This window comes from Metopolophium dirhodum, chromosome 1 (genome assembly GCF_019925205.1).
Source record: "Metopolophium dirhodum isolate CAU chromosome 1, ASM1992520v1, whole genome shotgun sequence".
NCBI lineage: Eukaryota > Metazoa > Arthropoda > Insecta > Hemiptera > Aphididae > Metopolophium > Metopolophium dirhodum.
In genome coordinates, this window is record NC_083560.1 from 116,092,534 (window position 1) to 116,114,278 (window position 21,745).

Below are 21,745 nucleotides of genomic sequence, written 5' to 3' on the forward strand. Positions count from 1 at the left end.
ACTGAAGCATGGCTAGGTTTAGATAACATATCAATTAATAACTTCGCAATAAACAGCTATACAACATACTCCACCACAAACAATAAAAATCAAAATGATGGTGTTGTAGTCTACTTAAAGGACACATTAAGTGATATCATTGTTACCGAAACCAATACACAAGCATTAACAGCCCTAGAGATTTCTTTTAAGATGTCAATAATTGACTTCTTGATTTACGCGATTTATAGATCACCCAATAGTAATACAGACGTAACTTTACTCGAGCTTAATGATATAATACTTTTAAATTCCACTTTAAAAACGCACTACCAGTACAATAAGGCCACAAGTCAGAAAAATTGATTTTTGAGATATATATATCCCCGAATTTGTTTTTTTTTTCTGATTTTTTTGATAGTGGCGCTATCTATCTGTTATTTGATTACAATGTATAGTTATGGAAAGAAACTTATTGTACTGAGGATGTATGTAACGTGGCTTAGTGCAATATAGCCGTAAATTGAATTATTTATATTTCATTCAAAATTTATAAAAATAATCGGAGCAATAACGCCGTATATGCATATGTGGCGTTATTGTCATAGAACTAATAAATATTATTGGTGCAATTGCGCCATATTATACTGATAAGATATTTTAAAAATCACACATTCACACAGTTGATATTGTCATATTTATTTTTGTCTTATTAAGTATTGTAATAATCATTAATATAATCAGTTAACTTTAGTTGAAGTTCTTTAACTGTTTAAGTTGTTATGCATTTCTTTATTTTTTATATTTTAATACAGTTGTTAATAATATAAACAAAATAAACATGACTGCACGAAGTAGAGTACAGAAGCTTGTGGAAATGGCCAAAGCACAATATCCAAAAACCACCAAGGAAACTGTTGTAAGTACCTGTCTATCTACTATTGTTAAAATTGTAAAATTAAAATACTATACTTAGGTACTAAGATATTATATAAAATACCTAGTATACCGATAATTCTAATATTATTATTTATTATGATGTTAATCAAAGTAAGTTATAGGTATTTTTTATTATTATTAATGTATAATGTTAGTAAACTATAAGTAGGTACAATGTACTGTCATAAGATAATATAATCTAAAAATCTATATTTTATAATAATTTAATACAAATACTATATTATAATTATTATTCAGATAAGTTTTATTCATTTTTTTTTTTTATGAGGCAACTACATTGAGTTACAGTCTTGATACAGTTACGCCAATTCCTAGCATTGAAGAAATTGATAAATTGCTCTTGGAATTTGAAGTAAGTATTTCAAACAATATTATTTAGTAATACTGTAATATTATTATTAATTATCAATTAAAATTTATGTAGGACAATAATATTTCTTATGGTGCACCCGCTGACATTGATGGTACTGTTTCAACATTTCAAGAAACACTAAAAAACATTAATTTATTTGAACTTATTGATGATGATCCAATATATTTATATAATTATGAACCTAAACAAATAAATCAAGATCAGAATATTGTGAATATTGAAACAGAATCAATAGATTTAATCACACTTAAGTCTCCAGAATTATACCAAGTAGAACCAACTGAAAATTAAAATCTAAAAGAAGATCCTCAAGTACAACCAACTGAAAATGAAGATCCTCTAGTTGAACCAACTGAAAGTGAAAATTGTATTTTGGAAAAAAACAATTGTACTCAATTAGACCAAACAGAAAATGAAAATCTGAATGAAGATCCTCAAGTCATGCTTACAAAAAAACGTACAAGAAACCCAGATAATTGGAAAAGAAATATAAAAAAGTTAGCAAAAAATAAAGGTGAAGAGTATGTTAGTGAATTAGGATCAATTGTTAAGTCAAAAGTATTAAAAGCTCCATGTGTAAATTGTCGATACAGCTGTAGCTCTAACATTAGCTTAGAAACAAGAGAAAAAATTAGAACTAAGTTTTGGGAGATGGGTGATAAAAATAGACAGCGTGAGTTTGATGTACGTCATGCGGTACAAGTTTCACCTAAAAATGTTAAAAAAATGTTAAATTCCCACAGGAAACTTAACAACATGGCTTACTACCTAGAAGCTGAAGAAATTGGTAAAGTAAGAGTATGCAAAAAGATGTTCGAAGCAACTCTTGTTGTTAGTGACAAAATGATAAGAAACTGTTTCAATAACTTAGATTCTGAAGGAGTATTGAAAACACTGCAGCAAGGAAAACATAAGAACCATCAAAAAATTTCAGAAGAGCTAAAAAAAGGAGTGTTAGACCATATAGATTCATTTTCTAGGATTGAGTCTCATTATTTAAGAGCACAGACACAAAGAGAATTCATTGATGGTGGTTTGACAATTGCAGATATGTATAGACTTTATGTGATACACCAAGAACAAAATGAAAAAGAATATGTTTATAAACATGTCTATTATGATTTATTTAATAATAAACGAAATATAAGTTTTTTTGTACCTAAGAAAGATCAGTGCACTATATGTGAGTCATGGAAAAGTATCAGTGAAGAAGAAAAAAATGTAGAACGTGTAAAATATGATGCTCATGTGGAAGCAAAGATTCAAAGCCGCGAGAAAAAAGCAAAGGATGTTGCAAAAGGAAGAGAAGGTATGGTACTTGTATGTTGTTATGATCTTCAAGCAGTTTTGCAAACGCCCTGTGGGGAAGTAAATATGTTTTACTACAAACGAAAGTTAGGAGTATATAATTTTACTGTGTACAAAACTTCATCAAGACATGGATTTTGTTATGTGTGGAGTGAGGATAAAGCCAAGAGGGGTGCCAATGAAATTGCATCATGTCTATGGAAATATTTAAATAATTTAAACTCCATTACTAATCTACCAATTATTATTATTAACTATCAAATATTATATTCTACTCGGATAACTGTACCGGCCAAAATAAGAACAAATATATTGTATGTCTATACATGCTTGCTACCATAAAGTTAGAAATCCCTTCAATTACCCATACATTTTTAGTCTGTGGCCACTCACAGAATGAAGGCGATGCAATGCATGCATGCATTGAAAAACAAAAAAAGAAAGTTCTTAAAAGTGGACCAATTTATGTCCCTGATCAGTGGATTCCAGTTATCAGTATGGCTAGAAAGTCAGAAGCATATTTTGTAAATCAATTAATGACAACAGATGATATGATAGATTTTAAAAAATTAAGTGGACAAATTGGCAGTAATTTTAATGTTAATACAGATAACAAAAAGGTATTGTGGGGAAAAATCAAAATTATAGAAGTCCGAAAAGAGTCAACATTTAAAATATTTTATAAAGAAGAACTGTCTGAAAATACTTTTAAAGTTATTGATGTTAGAAAACAAAAAATAAGAGGACGAAGGCCAACAGTAAATCCAATAGAATATCTATCCTTAAACTTGGCATATTCAAGACCACCTGGGGTGAAAATGCAAAAAAAAAAAAGATTTATTAAGCCTTTGTGAAGCAAATGTCATTCCAAACATTTACCAAGAGTTTTATAGGAACCTAAGTACAAACCTAACAGCAGATTCGGATGATGAATAAAATTGGGTATTCATTTTTATTTTTAACCACTAAGAGACTAAAGAGAAGTCTTAACTTATGATACTAAATATCATTTTTTTTGATTTTATTAATTTAATTTTAAGTTTTTCTTGTTGATTATTATGATATTATTATTCAAACTAAAAAGAGAATCATGAGAAGTTTTAACTTGTGATGCAATATATTTTTTACTAATACTAATAGAATATAAATAAAGAATATGGTATTAGATTTTTTTTTTCACCTTTTGTATAGTAAAGTAGTTATAATGCTCCAAAAAAAGTAAAAACATGATATTAAAAAAAAAAACATTGATTGTTTTAACTTTCAGATGGTTATAATATTATTATTATGAAGTTAAAAACTGTTATTAATGGTATTTATGGCCAAAGATATTATATCAAATGAAAAAAAAAGTAGTGCAATAAGGCCACAATGACAAAAATGTTTACTTTTGGTTTTTAAAATTAAATAACTAGACTGACATTTATTATTTGTTAAAATATGAATCCTACTTTCTTTATCACAACAATATTTTCTGTCAAATACAGTACTGAATAATAAATATGTGCCAACAGAATAATTATCATTTAACGATGAACATTGAATTTGATTTCCTGAACTATTGCTGTTTTTGAAATGTGGCCTTATTGTACTGGTAGTGCGAAAACAGCTAGTTACAAAATGTTATTAGGTGACTTAAATGTTGATTTGATTAAGCATTCTAAAATACGAGAAGAGTACCTACTGGCAATGGCACAGTTCGGGTTTGCATCGCTTATTAATACTATCACTAGACCAATTTCAAATACCTGTATAGATCATATTTTTATTAAAACAAAGTCCCATGCTTACATAGTACCAATAATTGTACTCTCTAACATTACGGATCACTACCCGACAATACTTAGTTTAGGCAATATATTAGATAAAATAAATAATATGCCAAATCCACTTAAAATATTAAAAACTGATAATCAAAAACTATCAAACTCAATTGAAAACCACAATTGGTCAGAAATACCTGAATTCACTGATGTAAATAATGCCACTCAATATTTCACTAGCACTTTAAATAACCTAAAAAACCAAGCCTCGGCTGAAATATCCATCTCTTCAAAAACTAAAAAATTGAAACCATGGGCAACTACCGCGATTATTAACTCAATAAGACAAAGAGACCGTCTCCATTTACAAGTCAAGAAACACCCACTTAATTTAAAATTAAAAGATTACTACGTAAAATTTAGAAACAAAATTACAAAAATAATAATAAATGCAAAGATCCTTTACTACAAAGCAGAATTACTAAAATCTGGAAATAACACAAAACTTAAATGGCAGACTATGAACAATATCTTATCAAAAAATAAGAAATCAAGTAACCTTAAAGAATTATTAAATAACTCTAAAAACAAAAATGATTATACTGATGAAAACCCCGAATATGTTTTATCTGAACAATTTAATAAGTATTTTACAAATGTAGCTACCTATTTAATTACGTCAATTAAAGACCGTAAAAATACCTACAATTATACTACAAACTTCGACAATAATTCGCAAAACAAAGTTTGCTTTAATAAATTCAACCCAATCACTCATACTGAAATTTTTGAAGCTATCTCTAAATTAAAAAGCGGATCTTCACCTGGTCTTGATAAGATATCCTCCGATTTACTAAAAAAACATAATTTAACATTTTGTAAACCATTAAGTCATATTTTTAATCTATGCATATCACAAAATAAAGTACCAGATGCCTTTAAAGTAGCTATAATAATCTCCATACATAAAAAAGGTCCTATCTCAGCTCTCGAAAACTTTCGTCCGATATCAGTTATCTCACACATAGCTAAAACAAAGTTTTTTTATAATATATTTTTATTTGACTTTGTTGCAATTCACCTTTGAATGGGGTGAATTGAAACATTGCATTAAAAATCATGTTATATTCATTTAAAACAATTTATGGGTGAATTGAAACACTACATACATTTTTTTTTTTAAATAGGCAATTTTTTGAATTTATTGATATAATTTTCAATTTTTTCTGATTATTATAGGCAAAATAATAAATATCTCAAGTTTTAGTAACATAAAAATATAACAAACTTTGACAAATTTCAGTCTTTGAAATCACTTTATTATTTCATAAATTTATATAAAAGTGTATCTCCTAATTACCATATAGTAAGTAATATAACAAAATTACATTTTTTATTAATACAGTGAAACTTCCATATAACGAAGTCGAATAACCAGCAAAAAAAATTCGTTATATAGAGGAATTCGTTAAATAGAATTACGTATTTTTTTCAACTTTTTTTTTATTATTTTTTTATTATGTATATTGTATGTATGTAAAAACAACATCAAACATCATATTACAGTTTAATTTAAATTTTCATTCGTTTGCATTTGATTGGTTACGTTTTCACGGTTTTTAAAAATGGTTGATAGAGAACTTGTTGGAATACTATATTTTGCGGCAATATCTTTTTTTTCAACACCTTTATCAACTTCGTTTAAAATTTCAAATTTATCGGCGATGGATAAACATTTACGTTTTGACATTTTTTTTGTACGGACGAAGAGAAAACGAAAGAATGTATACTCGTTTGCACCAATATTGGAACTGAAGTGTACTACAGTAATTTTACTGTATTTAATTTTAATCAGTTTGCCTACCTTCGGTGTCTTATCTTTAGCGGGTACATTGTTCATGTACAATTTTAGAACTATGACATAAACTATCAATTTAATAGTGACAACATTTACAAAAACTGGTTTTTATCGAATAATTATTTCGTTATATAGAAACATCAGATTCGTTATTTGGAGATAAATTTACGTGTAATTAACAATGAAGGTCTTAGTTCTTAAAAATATTTCGTTAAACAGAAAATTTCGTTAAATGGAAGTTCGTTATATGGAAGTTTCACTGTATCTTATAAAATAAAAAAAACAAATGAGCAAGTAAGTAATAAAGCAAACTTATATGTTAACATAATACAACAAATTTAACAAATTTCAGTCTTTGAAATCACTTTATTATTTCATACATTTATATAAAAGTGTATCTCCTAATATCTGCCAGGATCATCAGATAAATTAGTTTCATCATAATTAATAATATTTGATGATGGTACACCTTCAATTGATACTTCTAAATTATTAAAATAATTATCAATTTGTTCTGGCGAAACAGCAGCCCTTGCCCTTTTTATGTTTTGACAAATCCTGGGAGTAATGCTCTTTGCATGTCTTTTTAAAAATGACAGTGCAAACTCATGACCAGGCATATTGTCTTTAAACCGTTTTATAACTATACCTTTTTTATCACAAATATGTTTTACTATCATTCGTAGGTCCATAGTGTCCATGGGATAGCCCCATTCAGCACATTTCACTAATCTTTCAACAATCATATTTTCCATGTCTGCATCTAAAACTGTTTGACCTCCAATTGTTCTCCTTTTTCCGTTAGCTTTAACCCATCTTTGGAGTGTTGAGTAATGTACACTATGGTTTTCAGCAGCTTTCCTTAGAGAAATTCCATTTTTAACTTCAGTAGCAGCAGCATTTAAATCACCTTCATTTCTTTTTCTATACTGTTTCCCTCTGGGATCAGAAATATATACTCTGGGCATCTGAAAAAAAAATGTATTTTAAAAGTAGGTTCATGAAAGTGTAAAACAACACATTTTTGGTACTATTTATGTTTTTGTTGCAAATCACCCCATTTTTGGTTAACTACTAAAAATGTTTGATTCAAAAATTTATAATTAATTGAAAAATGTACTTACGTTGTTGTATTGTAAATTTCTTATAAATTTACAAAATTTTCTATTCAGAAAAAAAAAATTACTGTGATAGTGACATTTTAACAATATCAACTGAACTAGGATTTTGGCGGTTATAAAATGAGTAAATTGATAAGCGCGAAGGAAATATTTTGCTGTGGAGGTAGAAATAATCCGATAACAATAATTTTTTTTCCAATAGATAACATTTATCACAAAGAATTTAATTCTTATTTTTTCATAGTGATAACACATAAATTGAATATTCGTCATCAATAATAAACAAATTACTGAAGATTTGTTGCAATTCACCTTGCAGTTGCAATTCACCCCGTTTTACGGTAGCTAATGTCACAAAACTTATCTATACCGCACTCGATAAGGAAAAAAAATGTGCTACAATTTATTTAGATCTGGCTAAAGCCTTCGATACAGTGGATCACGATAAACTTCTAAGTAAAACACAGAATATAGGCATAACTGGATCGGCCTTGTCTCTCATTAAATCCTATCTAGAAAACAGAAAACAGAGGGTAAAAATAAAAAGTAGTATTTCTAGTGAAAATATTATAAAATGCGGAGTACCTCAAGGTCCTGCACTATCTCCGGTTCTCTTTAACATCCATTTAAACGATATAAAATTACTTAAGTTAAATAGTAAAATAGTGTGTTATGCAGACGACACCGTACTGATCTGTATTGGTAGTTCTTGGAATGAAGTATTCGAAAACATTGAAGTCCATCTTAAATCTATCCATAATTGGTTGAGCGATAACAGTTTATTTCTAAATCTCAATAAATCAACCATCTTACTCCACTCACTGTCTGAACAAACTTTACCACCCATACACAGTATAAAAATCCACGAATCCAACTGTAATACATTGGAAAGCTGTGATTGTAACTCGGTTAGTATTGTCAAAAACTGTATGTATTTAGGCATAGAAATGTGCTCTGATATGAAATGGTTAAACCAGATTACATCCGACACAAATAAACTAAAAAAAAATGATATACATAATGAAAGAATTACGTGAAATATTGCCTTTCAAAGACATAAGAACTATATACTTAACACTATTCGAGTCAATAGTATCGTATGGCATAATCGGATGGGGTGGTGCCTACAACAACGCCCTTCTACCGCTCCAGAAATGCCAAAACATATACTCAGGGTTGCTAACAAAAAAAATTGGAGATATCAAACCGAAAAACTATTCGAAGACTTTAATGTCCTGAATATACTCTTATACCTAAAAACAATCACCATATATCTGAAAAAACATAATCAGTTGGATTCTATAAACCATGGGGTCAACACCAGGTAAGCAGCTAGTAAATTTTCCTTAGATTGGCCCTCAAAAACTAGTTGCCGAAAAGTTTACTATTTTTTGGGAACACAGATACTTAACTTGATGCCCAATGATATGGTTAATTTACCGCTACCCATATTCAAAAAAAAAATTAACCACTGGCTACGATATGAATATGTATGTAAAACTTAAAATTGTATGTAACATACTAATTTAACGCTTGTAGTAGTTGCTGGAATTATTTGTGTGATTTATTTATGAAAAACTCCTTATGTGTTTTTTTTTTTAAATGTAACATGTACCTTAAAACAATAAGAATTATTTGTAATCTAAGATAACCCATGGGCCTCCACACGAGTTTTCCTCAGTGAGGCCCAGTAATCTTTCGATATTAATTTAAATAAAAAAAATAAAAAAAATAAATAATAAAACTAACCGATTTCTTCAGTGCTTAAAGTACTTTTAGACAAATGTTTCCTAATCATATTTCAATAATCGTTTTATAGATAACGTTAATAGTTTAGGTTATATTTAGAAAGTCTCGTTATTTTATTGTCACACCTCGTATGCAAGTTTTTGAAGATAAATTTAGAATTTTATTTTTTGTTTATAGATTTCTTGTGACTTAAATGTATTTTTAATTTTATAAAAAATATAAAGGATTTGAATGTTTATTTACAACAAATTCATCTATATCGTCTGAAGAACGAAATAGTTTCTAAGATTTATTAGAATTTTATTCACCATTAGTTAATCACAATGTTACTACAGCTATAGCAGAGTTTAAGCTGTAAGTTTAAGCTATAAGTTAGTTCTTAAAACCAGCATTGATGCACTTGCCTTATGTGATAAAAAAATATTTCCTAATGTACATTTATTATTAAAAATTCTTTGCACATAGCCCGTTTCCACAGCTACCCCGGAAAGAACGTTCTCAACATTAAAAATACTTAAAACTTACTTGAAAAATTCTATGGGGTATTCAGGTAGGTATATAGTATATATTTATAATAAACACATTTTAATATATTTTTATTTTCCATTTTTTTTTAAATTTATTTACCTAGAAGCGACTGAATGGGCTTGCCATGTAGTCTGTTCATAGGACAATACAAGTAAAACCCGATGAAGTCATTGATGCAATGACACAGTCATTAAGAAAATTAAATCTAGTTTTGTAAATTTAGTATAGAATAAAGCTTATATACCTATACATATTATGTGCAAAAATATTTTATATCCCCTCCCATGAGAAAATCCTATCGCCACTGATTTGAATATAAAATTATATCTATTCATTACGAATCGGAAGCTACAAATTGTTTCCACCAGAGCGCGTATCATTAGTATGTTTTACCAATACGTCTATGACCGCCGCCGTCGCAGCTGAACGCTCAATGTCTACGTGACCATGACAAAATATATTTTGTCATGTCCATGACGAGGCTCATGCGAAGTATTCGTGGGAGGAGCGTATTTAGTGATGGGACTAGTCGTTCACCAAATTGAACTAGTTCACTGAACGATCAAACTCGACGACTGAACTATACGTAAAAGTTATATAGGTAGTTCATTGGTACCAGATCGTTCTAGTAGTGATTACTGATTAGTGAACGAAACAGAAAATCGCTCGTTTAAAGTTTTAGTAGTTCGTATTAGTGAACGTATAAGATATACCTTGTATACAGTATACAGTGTAAAATGAACGATGAACGACGTCGTTCTTGAATTAGTTCGAATTGTTCACTTCGCTTAATAGAACGGCGCATTTATTATTTCACGAACGCTCTTGTTGAGTGGGTCCATACAATATTGATATGGACCATTGCGTAAATTGTCATCCGTGTATTTCTAATGTATGTATCACACCGCACGCTCGATCCTCGCTAGACTATTTAATGAAAGCTCGTGTTTACTTAAATATTATGTGTATCAATACATACATTCAAACGCATTTAACATGCTTGATTTACATTAGTAACCTAATTAGTAATTACTTTTTTAAAATGCACATGGAATAATAAATTTGTTACGAGTAAATTTATTTTTTAGTAACTGTATTGCGTCTTTAACGTTTGAACTTTAGGTAACCTGAAGCACTTTTCGTACGATGGTTAATTATACTCCTATATACGTATCTATTATAGTAGCACAGACTAAGATATAATTGACTGGGAATGAGCAGCTTATCAGTGGCCTCGAAAGTATGTAATAGAAGCAAATGCGGGGGGGGGGGTCGCAATCATAATTGAAAGTTTACAGCGCCATCTGTATAAAACACGGACTGAGATCCAAAATGTGACGCTAAATAAAACCACTGGTAGCGCTGAAAACATTCAATTATGAGTGTTGATGATAACAGAAGAACCTTTTGCGGGCTGTCCAGTGTTGCCAGATTGAAAAACATAAATGTTCGTACATTAAAAATCAAATGACACGATGGGCGGGGGGCAACCCGGCCACTCACTTAAGAAAAATGTTAGTAAAATAAACAAAAGACGTAAAGACCTTGCTTTCGAACTTTAGTAGCTGTACTTAAACAGTTTTTTTATAACTGAGCAGTCAGAGGTGACAGTAATGCAAGATGGAACATCCCCCTCCTGCACAATAATGAATTTTATAATTTACAAAGAATAAAATTTTATTTATTTGATGTACTTTTTGGTGTTTCATTTTATTATGCCCCTTCTCTGATAATTTTTTTGTTGCCACCATCTATAATAAAATTATTGGATAATAAATCTTCATTATTTTAAACGATTCATTAATTAATCAAATGGATGAAACTATGGTAGGTAAAGGATAAGTAATCAAAGATATGACAGTAAAAATGTAATAATATCATATATTATAAATTAATATTTATTTGATCGATCAAAATAAAATTTCACATTTTTAAAAATCTTCTATATCTTCAAACTGTTTATGGTCAGCTATATTATACTCTCACAACTCAATACTTCCATAAAAATAAAAAAAAAACAAATAATATTACAAAACTAGTAATTATTCAATATTTTTTTGAATATCATACTATATTCTGTTGTTATACATATTATTATTAATAATAACATGTATTTATTTTTAAAACATAAATACTTGAAACTGATTTTATATCCCAGAACCAATGGCAATAAAAAAAAAAACTGAAAAATAATGTAAGACTATCTGAACATCTCCAAACCAGATGGATTTGTTATATTCCTGAAATCAAAATTAAAGATTAACACTTATGTATGTAATACATTTTTTCAATACAAAAATAATATATATAATTATGATAAAATATTTTGTTGAATACTTAGACCTAATGTCAGGCATACAATTTGAAGGTCTTTCAACTGCACAATCTTCAATAATGATACAATTTATTAAACCATCTTCCAGAGATGTATTAATGTAGTTGATACCAAACCAGTTGGTTATTATTTATATCTGAAAAAATAAAGTCTGTTAAAAATATTTTATTTTTTATAATTAAATCAACCATTACAAAAAAATAAACAAACTACAAATTATTACAAGTTAAAGATAATATAAATAAAAACATTATAAAGTAAACACTTATTATAAAAAACAGAATAATACAACATTTTAAGTTATATAATAATAAATAAAAAAATCTAATCAGATTCAAAATCAAATTCATCTTCTCTGTTTATTTCTTTTTCATATAAGTTTTTAGAAACCATCATGTCTATCATTTTTTGTGAGGGATTAAAATTGTTCCAACAATCTAGATACAACGGCCTGTAAGGATAACCATCTCGTTTGAGATGGATGCAATATTTTATGTGTGGGTGTTGTGCAAAATTCTTGGAATTGAACAAATTGAGCATTTCTTTTTGAGCTCATTGAGAAGAAAGAGTAAATGCTACGAGCTAGTTCTTCACAGCGTTGAGGAAGACTTTTACACGCTTCACTAGCACATAAATGTAGAGATTGACAAATGCATGTCCAAATTGTTATGCCCGGGAATTTTTGTATCATGCGACTGGCAACCGAATTATGAGCACCCATCATTACATTGCATCCGTCTGACCCAAAACCAATTAAATTATTAAGAGGAATATCATAATCATTAAATGCTTTTCATATACTGTTAAATAAATTCTTGCCTGTGGCACCTTCAAATGTCTTGACGTCTTGTGATGATCATTTGGTCCAAATACACAAGATAGTTCAAAAAAATAACTGACAATTTTACCTACATCTTTGTTAAAATACCTAACCACTACACATGATTGTTTTGTACAACTAATATTGGTGGACTCATCGGTAAGAACGCTAAACTTAACTTCTCTGAGGCATTGTGTCAAATATTCTTTATGGCATTTTACAATTACATTTTTCATAATGGCAGTAGTCTTTGTTCGTTTAAGATGGATGTTTTTTGCTATCTCAGAATCTGGGAAACAAGTTTTAATTAAGTCGGAAAAATGGTCAATAATATTAAAGGAAATATTATGTTCGGCCAGAAAATCTGTTATTTTAATTTCAGCATTTTTTACTTTTTAGGATAATGGGGTAATTTTGGGTTTTAGAGCTTGTACAATAGATGATGAATTTGATACACTTAAAGAATTAGTTCTATGTTTTTTACTGTTTACATGGCGGTATAATGACGAAATTTCAGTAGCTAATGTGACGTTACAAATAATACATATCGCACTAGTTGCAGATTTTTTATCTGAACGTAACCAGTTAGAAAATAATGGATTTGATTCCCATGTCTTTGAATATACCTGTTTCCTATGTTTTCGATATTTAGCTTCTCCTCGTTTTATGCGTTTATTCTCAGGTGTTAAGCATCTATCAGTGTCAGATTCAATATTATCCTCCTAAGAAATAATCATAACGAATATTTATAATCACAGTAAAGAACTAATCATATAAATAAAACATTCTTTTACAAGACAAGTGAAATAGAAGATTACAATTACAGTGAAAAGTTTAAAAAAAAAATCAATATTCTGATATTTAATTTTATGAATACCTATAAATTTATAATTTGTGTTTAATTTTTACCAATATTATATATTAATGAGTACAGATTTTAAAATATAGACAATTCAATATACATATTTTAATATTAGTGTATGCGAGCAATAATTATTTCAAATTCTTAAAAATTTCAGTTAGGTACTCCTTAAAAGTGTCAATGAAAAAACTACTGAAATAGTAAAATTTTTCTTTATTTAGAGATTCGATTTTAATGTTGTCAAACAATTTGTATTCATTTACCTATTTACTAGGTTATGAGAGAATATATTTAACATTTTACCACTTTGTACATATATTAATATATTATACTATATGTATAAAAGAGCTCAAAAAGATTTGTCTAGATTTTAAAATAAATATTGCATAATATAATAATACATATACTTATATTTTCATTCATTAATTTTAATACTTCATCATCAGATGAATCATCACTCTCAACACCAGTATGTTGGCTTGCATTAAATATATTCTGTAAACACAAAATAAAGTAGTTTTCTTTTAATAATTAGTAAATGAGGCAAAATCAAACGGAAACCTTACTTTTTGTTCAGAATCTGTACCCTTTGAACTAGTACTAGGTTGAGGTTGACTTATGTCTTTATTTACTGGTTCACAACTCTAGAATATTATAAACAATTAGAATATTTTGAGTATTGTTTATACTTTACAAACATTAAATACAGGGTTTTAATATTGTCATGCATTTCCATTTGGTAGGTAAACTAATATAAATAAAACAATTAAAATACTCACTATTTCGTTGGTCTTGTCTTTTTTAATTTAATAACGATCCATATTTTAAAACTGTATGTAAAGCAAGATTTATATGGAAAATCGAAAACGGAACTATCAACATCAACTGAACATAGGTAACAGAACAATCAAGGTGTCTGGTGTATTTACTATTGAAATTGAACTGAAAACAGTGAAAACTGAATTGAAGTATTAAATAATGCAATGATCATCATATCATGATAATATCATAAACTATCTTATCATGGAAATGATTATGAATTTAAGATTTATTGTATATTGATACGCAAGCACGGACGTATATTAATTTGTACAAATATACGTTGTGTACACCAACACCAGACCATTTACATAATAATACATACACCAGACACATAAGGAACAAGAAATATTTGTTTTTTAATTTGTATCAGTCTTATCAGTTATCATGTACTTAACGTTATTCTGTGACTTGATTATTAAAAATACAGCTCTGCCATACAATCACAGAATAGATGAAATCAGAATGGAAACTCTGGCCGCCCAAATTTCAGTCCGACATTTTGAAAGGGCTCAATAGTTTTCCTAGATAACAATTTCATCTATTCTGTGATATAATCATTTATAAATATTTTCCATGTTTATATAAAAAAAAAAAATATTTACATTTTTATGAATTTAATGGCAAAATATTTAAAATGTTCGTTTTTAACCGTACTAATGTTCGTTTTTTAAAATGTTCGTACATTAATTGGAAAGTGTTAAAATGTTCGTATGAAAACGAACATGTTCGTACGTCTGGCAACACTGGGACTGTCCCTCGTCACCCGCTCACCTTGTCGTTTCCAGTCCGTGATTAGTAGGTAATGTTTTAAATAGGTAATTGGTATTTGGTAATTGACATTTTCCAAAGATATATTAATATATATCTTTGGAAAATGTCATTGAAAACTGATTTAAGTAACAGTGGATTGTTTCAAGTTTCGATGAATAATATTTTTTGACTGATTATTATTTGACTTGATTTGTACAGTAAGTACATGTTTGTACTATTTTTGTATGAAAATATGTATACACGTTGTAAAATATGCACGTTTATGGGCGTGTATGGCTGATTTTCTGTTAACTGTCTATCCGGTTAACCGCCATAGAACCGGTCCCGGCTGTGACGAATAATCGAGTTTCTACTGTACTTATAAATAGATGATGTGGTAACAAATATTTTATTTGGTAAAGTATCAATAACTGTTCAATAGTTGCTGACAATTTTGTTTATGGTTTCAATGAAATGTGTATCAAAAATATTTAAAAATTCTATAACTGAACCTACACAAGTATCACATTACTTATATTACGGAATTTAGAAAATAATTATGGTAGGTACACCTACCAATAATTTTTCAGTGATTTTACATGTATATAGGTACTATTATTGATATTACGGATTATTATTATTGATATTAAAAAAAAAAACATTTTTCAAATATTAAAAATAAATAAAAAAATTACGTTACTGCCACATTTGTGACATTGTTTTGCACGGAAGGCGTTCAAAATCCCGACCATTTGAAATACCGACAAAATAACATAATTCTATCTTATCTTATGAAAGTTTCATCTAGTATCTATATTATCTAACACAATCAATTGTTTGTCCCGAGTCTCAGTGAACGATTGAACATTTAAAACAAACGTATTTTGGCGTGTTGATTGTATAGACCTACCTTAGTTTTGTACTTTAAATATAATTTAGGAGTTTTTATTAAATTTTTCCATCTCAAAAAGGAAATGCCAAAATATGTGTCAAGGGATATTTAATGACAAAAGACAAGAATCGAGAGGACATATATTATTGGTGCTGCGAAAAAAGAAAATCAATGGCCTGCACAGGTAAGTTATTATTTCATTAACCTGAAAGACAAATTATTTTTTTATAGATTTTATAAATTTACGAATTCTCATCATACGATTTTCAGATGTTCAAATTTCAACAAAATTAGATATGTAAACGAAAAATAACGATCTGTTAATTTGTTGTAATTTAAAAATATTATTCGTGGGTATTTGACATTATACACGTTATGGACGTTTATGGGTGTCAACATTCCTTATCCATATTACCGTACCGATAAATATTGTGATATGAAATAAGGTGATTGACGTGTACCGTGTGTCCGTGTACGTTATTACTTCGTGTACATTGTAATTGTGTGGTACCGTTTATCCAACAAATGTACCTATATATAATAACTAATAAGTTTCACATTATTATGTTAATTGATAAATGAACAAATTTCTCTTGGACTCGATATTATAACTCACATTTTAATAGAAATAATAATAACAATAAAAGTAATAATTTAAAATTATTTTTAATTTTTGTGTTTCATTCATAAGACGTGCAACCACTATACTTATCAACGAAAAACATTTATTCAGGGCGGAGTGGAATCTAATTTCGGGTCTGGGAAAAATATTTTGCCGGCCTATTAGCTCATCGGCTGATTGTTTCAGGGGCTAACCTACCGATAGACTTGAAAAAAAAATATTACTGATCTATCAAATAACTAAATAAAAATAACAAATACACATTTTGTTTTAATATTTTCATTAAATAATTACATATACATAAAAAATATATATACATACAAGTGTTAGAAGAATATACATACTGTGTTAGAAGCTGTAGTATCAAATACGAATGCTTGGACTTTATCTAGTTATGACCATTTTTGTAAAGTATCATACACAGCTGAAGATATTTCATATCCTGTCCCAGAAAGTATTTGCGGGACTTCAAGAAGTTGTTCAACATTCTTGACTGTTGAAATAATTGGCAAACGATCAACATTATTCTTTCCGGTAAGGGCTGTAAGTATTTTTGAATCCCAATGGATCACTACAATATTTAATTTTTTTTCGTGAAATTCGGAATTAATATTTTCCGATATTTTTTGTCGATAGTCTTCACGAGACCTTTTAATTGATGTTTGGTTTATTAAACTATGAAGACAATATCGTAAATGTTTTGATAAAAATATGTGCCAAAGAAAAAAATAAGATAAGATAAGACTTAGCAATATTATTCAGTGATAACAAGGGTAACAGAAAAGTTGAATTCTAAAAATAATTATTTCCATAGCCACCGACAAATGTTTACAGTATTTTTTCGACTGATTAACTATTACATATTAAATAAAAATTGTACTGTTATCATACATCCATATATATTTACATTATATGCTTTTAAATAAACGAGAAAAATGTATATTACAATACATTGAATATTTTTATTATATAGTTTTCTATGAAAACCAATGGACTTACGAGAATTTACGTAATATGCTTTTTTATAGACAATGTTAAAATCTATCATTTAGCTCTTCACATATTTTCGTTAAATACCATACCTTCTGAATTAAATAAAAAAAACAAAAAACCACCCTCTTTTTCCATATTTCAACCCTAATGTGGCACCAGAAGGGGTTGAGTGAGATCTTCAAAATTTTACCCAAATGACTAACTTATATAACTTAACAAATTAAGGGGGTACCGTGTTCAATTTTCAAACAAAAATATTTGACCCATATAAATAAGGACCACCCTAATATACATCAATGGTAAACTTTTTTTCAACATTTATAATAGTATCATCAGCAGCTTCATAAATTGCCATTTTTTTCTTCCTAAAAATACGTTTAATTTCAAATTGACTTTGAATTCCTTCGATTTCCAAATCATCATTAGATTCATTAATCCGTGTTGAAATTATTTCGTTGATTTTAGAAATAAATTCGATACACATATTCTTTGTAAGTTCCTTTGTAACTCCTTTGATTTTTTCTAAAGTCATTTAAAGACACTTCGACCATTTGTATGCATTTAAGAATGTCTAATCCACTAGTCTGTAAGTATCTTGATAGTGGCCCAGTGATTGAAAAAATTTTCATAAATATATGTGCAATAAGAATGGTTTCATATTTTAACAAAGCTTTCAATAGATTGGATGCTTTTGTTCGGATGTCTGGTGTAAAAGATTCTTTTGAACAGATTTTACTAGGTGCAATAATTAAATCAGGGTACATAGTTTCATCATACATTCCACACATACCAAAAATTCTATTTACTGCAGTTTGTTTTGATGTCCACCGTGTATCTCCAATTTGTTGTAAACGCTTATGACGAATGTTTTCATTATTATTTTCACTTATATTTCTCCATATATGCATTCGCTTATATGACTCTTTGAAGAAAACGGCACATCCATTTATTAAAGAAAAAAAGTTGCTAACCATTACTAGATTCTTAGTAGCATCACAAATTACTAAATTTAGTATATGACTAAAACACCAAACATGGATTTGTTCTGGAGCTACTCTACTTAGCCATGAAGTGGGACCATTATAAGCGCCCTGCATATTGGCTGCTCCATCAGTTGCGTTACCAATGCATTTTGATGTGTCAATATTAACTTCATTCATAGCACTTTGTAATAGTTCCATCATACCTTTTCCGGTAAATTCTGTACAACATTTGACACCAATTAATTTTTCATTAACTTTTCCATTGAAAACATAGCAGACAATAATAGAACATTAATCCATCACTGATACATCTTGTGTGGTATCAATTAAAACAGAAAACATACCAGCTGTCGAAATTTGCTCAGATATTATTTATTTTATTATTAATGAAATTGTTGAGGTGATACTGTCTATGGAATAATGACTAAGAAAAGTCACAAAATTGCCTCTTCCTTTGGATCCTTTTGAATGATTGTTTTCACTTTTACTAATAATTGTATTTAAATGTTCATTTAACACTGTATCATATTTATTCAACAACATAATCATTTCCAAAAAGTTGCCGTGATCCAATGCAGGATCTCTTAGAAAATATGCTGCCTCATTTCATTTTAACCTTACGCTTAAACCTCGTTTTTCTATTATTTTAATAACTTCAATTATTCGTTCTAGGACTTATTGATTTTTTTTAACTTCTTCACGATGTAGATACATTTGATTACTGTTTATTTACCAATATCTTTTTGATGACAGTGCATGAAATAGGCTTCACAACATTGTACATGACTTTTACTATTTTCATGTTCGGCGATTCGTTGGTAAATATGTTTCCAGTCAGTCATTCCACAAACAAAAGGGTTAGTTTCTACTGAGAAAGCTAAACAAACCGAGCAAAACATTTTCTTGTTGCTCTTGTTATAAGTACACCAGGTTCTAACTGTTTTATTTTTACGGATAAATGCTTTTCTACTATTGAATGGTAAAGTTGAATCGTCACAAGGTTGAACTGGATGTAGTTTGAAAAAGTACCTATTTTAGAACGGTTGGTTTTGGTTTTATAAAATATGTCATGCTGTAAATTTCAGTTTTATCTATTTCAAAATATTTTAAATAATTTAAATAATATAATTTATAATTTATTCAGAGATACAGTTTTTATTTTAAAAAAACTAAAACAATAATTTACCTTCAAGTACAATAGTTGATGAATCAGTAAGCAGGTCAGTATCAGTTTTAACACATTTTTCATTTGATTCTACTGTATTATTGCCTGCAGCTTGATTTATAATAAAAACAAAACTTACATGAGCACTTTACAGTTTTTTTTAAAAATAATAATTTACCTTCAAGTATTGTATATGAACAAGTAGGCAAGTCAGTATCGACAGCATCAGTTTTAACACATTTTTCATTTGATTCTACAGTATAATTGCTTGTAGCTTGATCTATTTTAAATAAAAACTAAATTTATATAAGCACTAGACAATTTTTTTTAAAAATAATTATTTACCTTCAAGTACTGTATATGAACAAGTAAGAAAATCAGTATCGACAGCATCAGTTTTAAGTGTTTTAACACATTTTTCATTTGATTCTACTGTATTATTGCCTGCAGCTTGATTTATAATAAAAACAAAACTTGCATGAGCACTTTACAGTTTTTTTTAAAAATAATAATTTACCTTCAAGTGTTGTATATGAATCGGTAAGCAGGTCAGTATCAGTTTTATTAATACTAAATATTTTTAGGTTAAATATAATATATTAAACTGAAAAATATTTAGAATTTTCCTTAAATTTAACCAATAGAAAAATATTAACTAGGTAGGTACTTACCGGCCGCGGCTGTACGAAATAACGGGATAATCTTTGTGCAATTTTGAGCAGGCTTGAGAAGTAATTTTTTTTTTTATCACGTTCTTTTTCTGCTCCTCCTTTTCTTTTTTTCAACGTGAGTGAATTGTTCATGATGAGAAAATTAAATTGTAAAAAGGTAAATTGTTTGTAGAGAAAAAACCAAATCAACTAACAAGGAAAAAACGGGCGAAAACAGTGGTTTTAATGATTTAGAATATTGTGGTAATTCTGTTTTTACTAAATTATTTTATATTATTGTAACAACTGATATTGTTATAATGTACACAGTTATGACTTACAAAATATACTATTCAATTCTATAATTAGAAGTTAAAACTGATGCGATAGATAAGAACAGTTCGTGCAGTCGTGTGTACGAGGAAGTGGAAAGACTTGACAATAATATTATTATCGACATTCAATATTTAATAATATCTAATGTTCTGATGTTGGTATTACCATTGATTTTAAATACAATTGTATTTATTTCGTACGAAATACTAATGACCAACCCTGCCAAATTATTCAAAGTTGTGTTACAAATATGCCAAGTACTTCTCATCCATACATTCCGAATAGGAATACTCTACGGCAACAAATAAAACGTGTTAGAAAGGAAAAACTAAATCCATATTGGATAATGACAGATTTTGAACAGGTGGCAATAAAGGCATCATAAGCCGAGTTTCCTAACGTGAAAAACAAGGCATGTTTTTTTAATTTATCTCAATAAAGTACTTGGAGAAAAATTCAATCATCTGGCTTGATAAATGTATATGATACAAACGAAGAGTTCAGTTTGAAAATAAGACAAATGCTTGCCCTGGCTTTTATTCCATTTGACAATATATCTGCAGCATTTGATGAACTTAAAGCGTCATTTCCTCCTGAAGCTGAAAAAGTTGTCCAATGGTTTGAAGACAATTATTTACATGGCCGGATTCGTCGTGGGAACCAAAGAAATGGTAATACGCACAGACCCACTATTTCCGCCTAATCTTTTATCAGTTGATGGACCATGGAATTCCTAGGACACAAAATATTGTCGAAGCTTGGCGTCGACGTTGGTCAACTTTGGTTGGTAATCCTCATGTTGGAGTCTATACAATGATCGAGGAGCTTCAGAAAGAACAACAATGAGTTTGAAATTGAAAGTATTAATCGTGGAGA

The 21,745-nt window shown here is 28.8% G+C and overlaps 1 protein-coding gene across 1 annotated transcript; it reads right to left on the reverse strand.

Annotated features, from left to right (window-relative positions):
- Window positions 1-6,642: 6,642 nt before the first annotated feature.
- On the reverse strand, window positions 6,643-7,391 carry LOC132952512 (uncharacterized). Its single transcript, XM_061024822.1, has 2 exons — window positions 7,366-7,391; window positions 6,643-7,209 (listed from the first exon to the last, which is right to left on the reverse strand). The coding sequence occupies exon 2, from the start codon at window positions 7,207-7,209 to the stop codon at window positions 6,643-6,645; it is 567 nt and encodes a 188-aa protein (XP_060880805.1). The 5' UTR covers window positions 7,366-7,391.
- Between the last annotated feature and the right edge of the window lie 14,354 nt (window positions 7,392-21,745).

Excerpts from the sequence above, each read along its gene's own strand:
- LOC132952512 (XM_061024822.1), bottom strand. The coding sequence starts at position 7,209 with ATGCCCAGAGTATATATTTCTGATCCCAGAGGGAAACAGTATAGAAAA.